General features: G+C 38.5%; 1 protein-coding gene across 3 annotated transcripts; it reads right to left on the minus strand.

Annotated features, from left to right (window-relative positions):
- Positions 1–1042: 1042 nt before the first annotated feature.
- On the minus strand, positions 1043–12070 carry vps26bl (vacuolar protein sorting 26 homolog B, like). Of its 3 annotated transcripts, XM_040150433.1 has the most exons (7): positions 11695–11917; positions 8072–8228; positions 7172–7336; positions 6844–7019; positions 6575–6717; positions 4650–4815; positions 1043–1165 (listed from the first exon to the last, which is right to left on the minus strand). In XM_040150433.1, the coding sequence occupies exons 1-6, from the start codon at positions 11915–11917 to the stop codon at positions 4678–4680; spliced, it is 1002 nt and encodes a 333-aa protein (XP_040006367.1). In that variant the 3' UTR covers positions 1043–1165; positions 4650–4677. The 3 variants fall into 3 exon arrangements, with proteins under 3 accessions (XP_040006367.1, XP_040006368.1, XP_040006366.1); XM_040150434.1 differs by lacking the exon at positions 1043–1165 and having other exon boundaries at positions 4327–4815; positions 6526–6717; positions 11695–12070; XM_040150432.1 differs by lacking the exon at positions 1043–1165 and having other exon boundaries at positions 4327–4815.
- Between the last annotated feature and the right edge of the window lie 209 nt (positions 12071–12279).

A 12279-nucleotide genomic window follows, 5' to 3' on the forward strand; every position in this document is an offset into this window, starting at 1 on the left:
GGAAAGATTCTTCTTCAGCTGCTTTCCATACAGCTGAACTAAATCGGTTTCGTCTTAGATTCAGAATTCCCAGTTGGAGCGTCTGTCTCGTGGACAAGGTTGGACACCTTTTTTGATGTCCATCTTTTCTATTACCAATATGCAATACTACTGTCTGTCAGACACGAGGAATTTCAGATTAACCCTACTGTGACAGATGTGCCACCGCATGATAGGACCTTTTCTCTGTATTCATTCAGAAACTTCTTCTTTTTTTTTTTTTTTTTAAAAACCAAGGTTTTCTTTTACATATCAGACATTCTTCGTGGATATCAAGAAAGCAAATTCATCACATAATACAATGCCACAATATCATTCCTACTGAATCTATTCAACTGCTAGAGCTTCTCTCTTAGTTTAACATGATGTACAGGGACAGTTTTAGCTGTCTGCACTCCGCATAAAGCAAAAGATTTGCCGCGGGAGTGACAAGGCTCTTATTATGTCTGAGGCAAGAAAGCTTTGCTTGCAGTCTTTGTATGGCTGCTCTACTCTCAGATTTTCTTTAAGACCTAAATTACAGATGTAATGATTGCAGGTTATCAGTACAAGATGTCCAGACAACCCCTCTTGACCCATAATCTGTTACCCTTTAAGTAATGCAATTTCACAATGGCCTCAATTTACACAAATTAGTTTGTGATTTGCCCATAAAATCTGGTTCATAAAGAAATTTGATCCAAACCTGCCCTCTAGTGACAAAATGCAGTATTATACTGGAGATTTACTCTGGTCATCAATGTGACATTTACCTAAGACAGTCATGATGCATTCAAATTTCCTATTCCACCTCCGAAACAATAATTTCAACAAAAGTGAGAGGCAGGATTTGAGATCATCCCCACAGCTGCCAGAGGGACTAAACATGCAGCGATCAAATACATTAGCTCCTCATGAACCCAAAGCTCTCATACAGTAGAAGCCTGCTCCATTCTAGTAAAAACATATGACTGAGTAATGTTCATCATTTTATGATTTATAGTAAGACAAATCCATGTTAGTGAGAGAGAAATGAGCTTGGGATACAGACTATAAACTTGTGTCTTTCAGTTACAGTAGGTGTGAATTTCTTAAACTGAAACAATTGATGTGTTGATCAAGAAGAGAAGTCTCAACAGCAGCAGACCTGGGAAGAGCACACAAATGCTGGAATTTCACTTTGTACAAATAAATGTCATGCAATTAACACAGAGAAAATATGTTCTTCAGTTACTCCCTTTTAATGCAAAGTAAAACAGGAATATAAAATGATTAAAATCAACATTTATAGACAGGAAGATAAAATATGACAAGAACAAACAAAAAAGAAGGAGGTTGCATTTACATTGTGCATTTATAGTATACTGTACATTTCATCAGTCTTTTCTATTTTAATCTCAGTTTACTCTCTATCACAAACTGGTTTAGTTTAGCTACTGCATGTCTGTACCAGTGCTGGCAAAAAGAAAAATAACAGCCACACCAAAAAGTACTGTGTATGATCCCAAAGTTGCTTTGGGTTTCTTGAATGATACTTGTTTTTCTTAAACAGAGTTCAGTGTAGTGATATCAGTGGAGGTAACCGCCATAATAAAGTACACTGAGTTATGCAGGGAAATAATGGAGAATACGTTCTATACAATCAACAGACTATATGAAAATTGTTAGGCTGGGAGGTGGGGTCAGAGAAGAGGGAGGAAGCGTGGTCTGAAATCTTTGGGAGAGCAGAGAAGGTTCTTTACTATTTACAGGCCCCAGATTTATAGATTTTTTATTTTCGATAGTAGTTTGTGTTCACCACGTAACATAAGGTGCATTTTGCCATATGTGGGACATCAATCATGTCTCTCTATCGGGGCCTTATTTCCTATTATTGAGTATGTAGTTCAGTAACTACTCTGTTCTAGAGAGCGTTTTTGCCTTTTAGCCTACACACCTGATTACGTGTTGGGATGTTCTACCATGAACCTAGAATTCAGTAGGACCAATATGTTAGTCTTGAGAAACAGTAGCTGTGGAACTTTATAGTTCGCAGGCATTGGACCTTATCTCTCCAAAGGTGTGTTCAGACAAAAAGTAAAGGGAAATTTCGCCGTGCTTCATTCGTGCAAATTTGACCCGAACAGCCAATGTTCGGGTCAAATTTCGGGTCCATGTCATGCCTTTCTGTGCTCAGCTCAGCCTCTGACTGAACTCGCAACTCAGCAGTAACTCCAGTTCTTTTCTGCTACTTCCCTCCAGTCTCGCTCCTTTTTCCTCTGGTCTCTGAACATTTATGAAGAAGATTCACGATGCACCAGGATATGAGCAAAAAAATTTGTGTTATTTAAAAATAATTGTACCATTATCATGTTAAGATAGAAATCTGGTTGATTTGAAAAATTAGGGGGGAGGGTGTTGCAATTGAAAGGGGTTATTAAAATTTTAAAGTAAAAATTTTAATAACCCTGGGCAGGGACACAAAAGTCAAACCAAGGGGGTCAGCCCCCCTCCCCACCCCAATAATTTTCAAACAGTCCCTTAATGCAATAAAGTTTAACTATAGAATGTAGAGTGGCATACAAGGCAGTGAATTCTACCACCATCAACAATTAGTCAAAGAAAAATCTCAGAAGAAGGAACCATCTGTCACCTCTTCAGTCAAGCTTCATGAATCTAAATGTCCTGCTGGCTCAGATCAACACATCTTAGGCTGGTGTTCCCCTTATTTTAGCAGTTACCTGAACAGCAGTCTGGTGACAGTGAAAATGTTGCTTTAGCACAAAATCAGCATACTAAAAATGTGACTTAACTGCCAAGAAAGGTATGAAATATAAAAATGTGTAAATCTTTAATGAAACACAGTGATAGATTTTGCAAAGTTGCACGGCGTAAGCTTGTCAGGCGAAAGAAAGGCTGCAGACTAGGGCAATGTAAGGACAACAAGCTGAGTGCTGGGGTTCAGTTTCAGTGCTTCACACTCTGTACTCACTGTTGTGCTGTTTTTTAAAAGGAAACAAAGTAAGAAGAAGTAATGGCACAGGAACTCGATTATCTACTCCGCCTGACCAGAAACAAGAACAAATCTGATTATGCTTGTTTAAAGAATATACCAAGTTTGGGATTCTTCAGTTTCTGAATTTCAATTAAATGCTCAATATGACTGAGTAGCTTTACTCATACATTCACTTTTTCCACATTAAGATTATTTGAAACCACTTTTACACTAAGCTCATTTTAACATGAGAAGTGACTGTAGTGGATAAACTGAAGAGCACGGTCTTAATGGGAAGAAAGGGCGTGGCAGTGCACTGTGACAATTGTTCTCTAGTATTGCACTGAAATGTTTTGGCAATTAACCATTAGGCACAAAGCTAACTAACCAACAGGTAGTCAGTCTCAACAGCCTAGAGACTACTGACAGGCAGGACTCACGAGCATCTACGTCAGCTTTGTCATTAAACACAGGTGTAATACTGTCTAATTTAGATTTAAAGTGATGCCAAGGGATAGTGGAGTGGAGTTTGACTCTACTTCTGGACCCTGTCATGAGTTCAGTGAGTTCATAAAACAGCACTGAGAGCAGAAATACATAATGAGATTATAGTGCAAATAAGAAAGCAGGGCCTCAAATGATCGGAGACTGTAACAATGTCGGAAGAAAAATCCCACACCAGTCACAAGTGGCAGCACCTGACATGATGCATCAAACATATTAAATGCTGGTTAAAAATTGAATTTTGTTCAAAAATAAATACTCTATAGTCATGCCTATTTCTGATGAGAGCCTTGGAATGTATGAAAATATTTGAAGCATTGTCCTATACAAATGTGTAAATGTATTTCATTTAGAGCATTTTAGGTCTTCAACCTCTGTTCATTATCTATGAGCCATTGTTTGTTTTTTACAATAAGGAGTCAAAAAATTTAAAGAAAATCTTAAATTGAAATCAATGAGAGTTGTTGTTTTTAAGCATAGAGCATGGCAGGAAAATAATCTTAAATGAATTAATGTCACATTCTTGTGAGGAGACATATAGAATGTACTGTAAGATCTATTTTTACCAACTTGTTATAAATCTACTGTAGGACTACAGTTTCTGCACAGCGCAACAGTCCAGCCAAGTAAGCAGTTTGAAGAAAGGTCATGTTAGAAAAACACCCGAAGTGGCTCTCTGGAACATACTGTACATTCAGACAAATGTGAATTCAAAAGTATAGGCTAAACAGTATTTGCAAAGGATCTTTAAGTGCACCTAATAGGTTAAGTTTGCCCCACTCTATATCTGTATAATAAATGCCAAAAGAATTAAGTTAAGCACTTAAAAGTCAATTTAATTTGTCCAGTATTTAATGACAGAGAGATTAGCTGACACTGTCTAATCAGTCTCAAAGTGAACTCCACCGAGCTGGTACTTCAAGGTAGTTAAAACAAACACTTAGAATTACTTGCATCTACAGTCTTAGCCTGGTCTGATTGTTTGTTCCCTTGACAAACACACTGTCACATTTTACAGCCTCTCACTCACTCATACACACTCACACACACATTTGGAAAAACACTGCAGTGCATTCTATCTCAATGCAAACAACTGATATTCACATTCAGACTTTGCTGACAATTTCTGCACTGTATTCGCTCAGGCACTCACTACACGAGGGTGAAGTGCACGCTGGGCTTTAGCTGTCATCCTCTTCGTTGCTCTTGGACTGGGACTTCTCTGGATTGGAGGAGCCTTCGAAGCGCTGGGAGGCAATGACTGCTTGGTGTGACATACTCTTCCTCACTATGTCGCCTTTCCTCCACAGAGTGATCTCCTGCAACATTACAATACAACACTAAGGATATACAAGCTGGTACAAAGGAATGTGCCAGTGGCTGTGTCTCACATCTACCCTGCCAGGAATGGTTGGTTAAGGTTGAAATGTGGATTTATAAATGAACAAATATCAAATTTCTGATGCCTGAATAGAAATTCTTCAACATAATTAAACCCATGAGAGCTACCAAGTTAAAACAACTCCTAGTTTTGTGATTTGTTTTCAGTAAAGGCATGTCTGCTTAGAATTTAACTATAGAAAATCCTTTGACTGTCAATATAATTACATTGTCTTAAATATTGAGACTATTTCTGTTCTAATCATGTTCACCTCTAATTAGATGCATGTTTGACTTTACTGGTCAACAGTATGCATGGTTAATGTGGTACTCTACATCCTGTCAGAAAGCTGTCAGTCCTCTGCTTGCTCACCTAGATTATAACAATTATTTTCATGACCTAATATTCTGCTGATTATATTAGATTGTTTAGTCTACAAAATGTAATGAAAACTTGAAAAATCTCAGAGCCCAAGGTGATGTCTTCAAATGTTTTGTTTTGGTCAACAAACAGTCCAAAACCCAAGGGTGTTTAAATTAGAAATTCAATATATTGGGGAACACATTTCTTTGTTTTCTTGCCAAGAGTTAAATGAGGAGATCAATACCACCCTGTTGTCTGTACACCTAATATGAAGCTATAGCCAGCAGCTGGCCAACTTAGCAGTACACAGGGATGAGAAACAGAGGGAATTAGCTAGCTTGGGACCAGTAACTTCCTGGAGTCTCAACTGGTTGCAGGGCAATTGGTCATGACCAAGAAATAGCCCAGCACATACTCCCCCATAAAATGGTGATGTGTCGATTTTACACTTTGATTTTGTACCGATTAAATAAACATGCTATAATGTGTTAATTAATGAGCTTTAGAAGTGATGGTGGGAAGATTTTGTTACCTTTTGATGGAGCCAGGCTAGCTGTTTCCGCCTGTTTACAGTCTTTGTGCAAAGCAAAGCTAACATAATGCTGGCAGTAGCGTCATATTTAATTGACAGAAACAAGAGTGGTATTGATCGTCTCATCTAAGAGAGAAGCTGGAACGAGTGAATATTTGGCACTGATGATTCATTGGTTTTTAATAGTTGCCAATTTATCTTCTGGTGATCGATTAATTAAATTAAAAAAATTAATTTAATTGATTGTTGCAGCTCTAGTTGTGACAGTGTAAAGTGAACAGAGAGCTAGGAATACACATAATTTTAAGGACTCCATAAAGTACAACATAACTGATGAAAAATATTGTTTCAAAATAGTTTTAATTGATAACAGTATATTCAACCGATCAAAGGGTTACTCCAGCAATTCATTATTGTACTTCAATAAAGTTGGGGGATTTAAAAACAGAAAGGTCAAAGCTGAAGCATCAGAGGCCAGAAAGCTCCCTCCAGAGACACAAAGGACATTATACAACGACTTTCCTCTCCTCCATGAGTAAACCAGATTTCTTCAGTAAAATTGAGGGAATGTCCTATTAATATTCTAATATTACATCTTTCAAGATTTCAGATGAGCAAGAACAGAGTGACAAGGCATTTATAGTCACTCTGACTGAACACAGAATAAAATTCCACATATCTGAGCATCCAGAAAGTTAAATGAACCAAAAATTGCTGGAACAGTTAAAGTACGGGTGTAAAGGCGCAGATCACCTACAGACAACTTCTGAGCCAAAATGAGGCTACAGTGCGATGTGCATACCTGCTGTTTGAAATAGCGTCTTTCCTCCTCATCAATGAGGACCAGGTTGAGGTAGTACCGCACAGAGAACTTCTTGTTAATGTCCCTCATGGTAGGTGTCATCTCATAGCCTGCCAGAAACAGCCTGATTGGGATGGACTCTCCTGCAGCACAGGAAGTTAAAAGCAGAATTAGCGTGCAACAAATGAACTCAGCCACAACAGGAAAGAACCTCACAATAGAAACGCAGCTCATTACCCACTACAGACAGTGAAAACCCTTATCATTACCTCTGACTGGGGCACCATCCATGATTTCGTACTTCGCTATAGTGTCGTTCTCATGGTAGACGTTGGGTCCTGTGCCAGTTGTCTCCCGCTTGATGATATCAATCTCCATATGTCTGATCTTAATCCTCACCAGCAGAAAGTAAATCTTCCCTACAATCACATCTTTTAGGTGATACCTGCAAGCAAATGGCATGATCTGTCAAAAGCAGACACTCCTTTTCTCACTCTCTCTTGCTTTTAGGAAGGAAACGGGTACAATTTTGATCTAAAAGGATTAACATATAAATCCAGAGTTATTTTAATGGATTACTGCATAAACAAATCATACTTTGATTTATTGTACTCAAACTCTATGTGTAGACAGTCCTCGATTCCCACTTCCATCTTGATGGAGGAGTTGAGCTCGGGGTAAGTGCTGAGTGTGTGAACCACAATGTCCAGCTCTTTGCTAATGTCATTCAGTCTCCGGCTTACTGTTGCCCTCAGAAAATAGCTGGAAGCAAATGCAAAAATTAGCAACAAGTTCTGCCAGAGGAAAGGCCATGCTGGTTTATCCACTGTACGTGTCATCTTTAGGACAATGCAGAATAGAGCTTGTCTGGCTCCATTCTACATTGTCAGACTGGCTGGCAGTTCCATAGTACATTAGAGATACTCTAACATTTTGAGTCATGCACTTATTTGCTTTCTTGCTGAGAGTTAGAAGAGAAAATTGATACCACTCTCATGTCTGTCCACTCTCACTTGCTCTGTCCAATGGTTAGAAACTCCATCAATCAGCACCTCTAAAGCTCACTAATTAACATGTGATATCTCATTTGTTAAATCATTACAAAAAACAAGATGTAAAAACAAGACGTTGTGGTTTTATGGATGGTGGCCAAGAAATAGACCCCCACATAAGCCCACATAACACACAAATATGAGAGTGATATTGGTCATCAAACTCTCAGCAAGAGAGCAAATAGGTGTATTTCCCAAAATGTCGAATGCTAACTTTACCACTGGTATGTTAACATGATAACAATAACATAAGAATGTTAAGGCACGTAGAGATGCAATGATGACAAGTATTCAGTCATTGCTGTTTGATGTATGCTGTCATGATCTGAAATGTTGGCCAAGTAGAAAACAAAGAAATGACTTCTAATGAAGTCAGACTGGTTTTATTCAAATGCAGAAACAAGTAATGAGGTACACCACGCACAGAGTAAACAGCAGAGCTCACCGTAATTTGACGTTTTGACCAGTGTAAGACTCGTACGGTTTCTCCACATGTGTGAACTCGAAGTCAAATGTCTGTGACTGTGTGAGCTCCCCTGGCCGAGCCAAGTCTTTCACAAGAGACACAAACTCATGGTGGTTTCCTCTGTCATAGTACAGCTCTGGAAAAGACACATTAATAGCGTCAGACAGCGGAGCAATTTTACATAATCTAGAAAAGGCTGTGTGCAGGCTTGTCCTTTACAGCTGACAGCTTTAAAGGAGATCTGATGTAGTGACCGTTATTGCTTTGTCTTGTTGATATCCAGTGTCTTTCAGCTTTTTTAGATCTGTCATTTAGTGACTGGGCCCTCATACTACTGCAATGCTGTAAGAAATTGTCCCATCCAAAGTACTTCTTCTCATTTGCAGACAAATGGTGGTGAAAAGAAAATAAGGCACAGGAGGTGTGCAGCAGTGAGGAAAACCTTCAAGATGCATTCATGGTAAAAGTGTCTGGCAAGGATCAAGTAAGAGCAAATTCTTACCACTGTTGCAAAATGTGTCTTTATCCCAGACTAAGCTCAACTATAAAGATTGCATTTCAATAAATTATGAAACAATTTGAACTAGAAAAGTAGGTACCCTTAAAACAACGCAAAAGAACTGCATATAGACTGAATGAGGAGTTATCTTTTCTTTATCAGGCATTCCCCTACGGCTGGATTTACACAGTGCAACCTTTGTGCAATTAGTTGCAGATTTCAGATGAAATGTTTACAGTTTTTTACAAAGCTCCAACACAACTAAAAGCTCAGGATGTACAGCTTACTCATTCTTTGAGTACATACTCCCTGATTTTGTTAGAGTCCCTACATTTGAAAAATCTGGGATGATCTAGACCAAGAATCATCTCTCAGTATTTTTAGGCTGAAAGGTGATACATGATATATATCTCAGTATTTTCTATGAAGTTGGCTTAATGTTCAGTTGTAAGTCAAAGCCACATGTCAGATGTCACCAGAACTTTTATTAAAAAAGACTGTGATCAAAATAAAATGCAAAGACGGGGTTTCCTTCCCTGTTTGAAAATATACAGCTTCAAAACATGTAAATGAAAAATTATATTAAAAAAAATAGCCTACATTAAATAAAAATATACCTATCGCTGACAATGCTCTTTCAGTTGTTTCCATCAACGATAACAGACTGATTCAAATACAGTACAATTACAATTATCTTTGGCAGTGTGGACCGGCGCTGTGTCTTCTGAGCGAGTGGGACCAGATTGTGCACAGACCCAGAGGTAGAGTGGGGGCAGGGTTGCGCGGAGAGTGTGAGAAAGGAGAGATGCAAGCATTGGTACGGCTTTATAGAAGAATCAGGGTATGTAATGCAACATCAAACTAAGTCTCATCCTATATCTTGTTTGAAAATATATCGATATACCTTAAAAATTCAATATACTGCCTAGCCCTTGTAAGTATTATAAAATTTATCCTATCTTGACTAAATGATTAGCTGACTAATTTTACGTGGCGCAACCTGAATTCTAGGGGTGGAAGAAGTGTTCAGATCCATGACATGTCATATACTTTACTTCAATAGCTGAAAACATCAATCTCTAAGGTCCATTTAAATAGTTCTTCTCATTAGTTTTTGAAACAGACAGTCTGAAACTATTAGCCTCAATGTTATTTTGACTATGCTGCTAGTTGATGTTACTGGACCCTTAAAAAAGCTTTGAAACAGATATTTCGAGTTGCACAGAATAAACTGGTGAGAGTCATCCTCAGGCTTGAGCTAGGAGTCATGTTGGCACGTGTCAGTTTTTAAAGCTTCACTGGCTTCTAGTGGAGGATCAAGCATGATGTATTCACCTAAATATTGTTCACAGAATTTTACATGGAAGTGCTGCCAGCTACTTTCACAAATTTTAAATAGGGAAAAAAAATAAACTACCTCCTTCAATTGAGGAGAACTCAAATCCTTCTGTCTTGAAAGCAATGGCTAAACAACAGCTGTATGATGTGATTACCTTTTTGGGTTTCCTTGATACTTTTTATATCGTCTGCTTTCCGAAAAGTTTTATCAGTTATTTGCTCATATGATCAAGTTTTCTAGTTCTTTAGTTGTTATTTTCTATAATGTCAGACAATTATGCCTGCTTCTATCTTGACAAAGGTTGGCAGACTTTGGAAACACCAAGGGCAAGCATGGAAAAATAAGTTATTTGATACATTCTGTATTTTTTAAATGTATCAGAATGTTTTCAATAAACCAAAACCAAAGTCATCATAATGAAATTATTACAGTGGTAATCGGTCAGGATGGCCTTTTAGTTATATTCAAGTAAAACTATTGTTCGTGTTTATGACTCACGTGAGTTTCAAAACATCTTCCAACATGATCCAATTTCCAAGATTTTTATTCTCTTTACCTTTTTGTCATCTCAATGTGGGTCAAAAGCTAGTATGTAGCTGGACTCTATCCGTTTGCTTCTCTCCTTCTCTTTGTGCTCACATATACACCATTTTATTACAGCTGAATCCCCAATAAAGCTGTTCTCACTTACATGTTTTTCTCTTTCTGTTGACAACGGAACAAGTATGAAATAGTGACTGAAACACGGCCCTTTGAGACTCCATGTTAACCGCCAGTCACTTCCAAGCCAATTCCAAGCTGCTGCTCTGCTCTGCTGAAGTCCTGATGTTATAACGATGATGATGTGTGTCTTCTATGATGCGGTTACCTTTTTGTCTTTGGTGCTTTTGTTTTTTAATCTTGTCTGCTTTCTGAAAGGTTTTCATCAATTGTTTTTTCATATAATTAAGTTTTCTAGTTCTTCAGTTGTTAGTTTCTATAATATCAAAGAACAATGTTACATTTTTATATATTATCAGGAGGTTACAAATAGATTAATATGGAATAAACGCTGCATAACCGTCGATTTTTTGCTTGTTTGCTGGACGCGATTATTTTGACATCTTGTGAAGATGAGCACAAGCCCCCTACGGTTTTGAGAACGTTGGATATACAATACGAGCTCATTATATGCTTTGCATGGAAAATCTAAATTTACAAAGTAAGTAGTAACTATAGCTGTTAGATAAATGCAGTGAGTATTTAATTATTGTAAGTAGTTGTAGTTACATTCCCCCACTGCAGACGTCAACTTGAGTTCAGATTCAGTTTGCTAACAGCACAACAGCAACTTTCAATTTTAACCTGTAACTAATTGCATTATGTGTAACGTCAGTCCTGGACTTTAATTTGTAAACTGCGTCTTCGTAATAAAGTCACAGCTCTAAAGTGACAGATCACGTTTTAAAAAACAGGGGTCAAAGGTCAATGAGACAGCTAGCCAATGGCTGTTGTGTCAGCTGACGTTAGCTTGCACTTCACGTCTGTCACGAGATCCGACACTCCAACCTGACACTTGTTATGACAGTGCAGCACTCTGTTGTTGGCTGTTGTGAAGTTGAAGTGCTCACACATCACTTATTAAGACTAATTTAATAAAGTACACAGTGTAAGTGTTTCGTGGTGTGGTCAGCGCCTGTAGCTAGCTACCCAACATCTCCTGTCAGACTTTGGCTACTTGTGACAGCGGGCTCGGTGTGAAACGCAGGCCCGCCAGTCGCTCACCTATCTGGCCGATAAACTCAATCTTGATGCCGTTGTGCTCCAGCCTCTTTCCAGGGTATTTGAGCGTAACGTTGACTTTCCCCGACACCGTTTCCCCGTCGTAGAAGAGAAAATATTTGTCCTTCCTGCCGTCTTCGCTTTTATGCTCAGCTTTCTTTCTCGTTTCGGCGTCATTCAGAACTATGTCGATGTCCGCACTTTGACCGAAACCAAAGAAGCTCATGGCTGCTCGTCAGTAAAGCTCCGTCACTGGATGCTGCTAAGAAAGACGCCTCCTGTTGTGAAGAACAGCACTCTGTAGCTTCTTGTCGTTTTGCTGAGAGCTGTGCAGTGCGAACAGCTTCCCCGATTATTCAGGAGTTCGAGCTACAACCGGTTGACTGCGCATGCGTAGACAGTCATGTGACGCAATATTTATCAGACGAGTTTTTGTTTCTTTTTTTTTTCTTTTTAAACTTTTGATAAAAATGTGTCTACTTACTAAACTAAGATAACAACATGTGGTTGAATGTGACTATTTGGAATACTGGTATCTTTACCCGTCACGATAGGTCTGCACTTTTATGGCGCAGTATCAACAGGCAG

Source organism: Xiphias gladius, chromosome 17 (genome assembly GCF_016859285.1).
Source record: "Xiphias gladius isolate SHS-SW01 ecotype Sanya breed wild chromosome 17, ASM1685928v1, whole genome shotgun sequence".
Lineage (NCBI taxonomy): Eukaryota > Metazoa > Chordata > Actinopteri > Istiophoriformes > Xiphiidae > Xiphias > Xiphias gladius.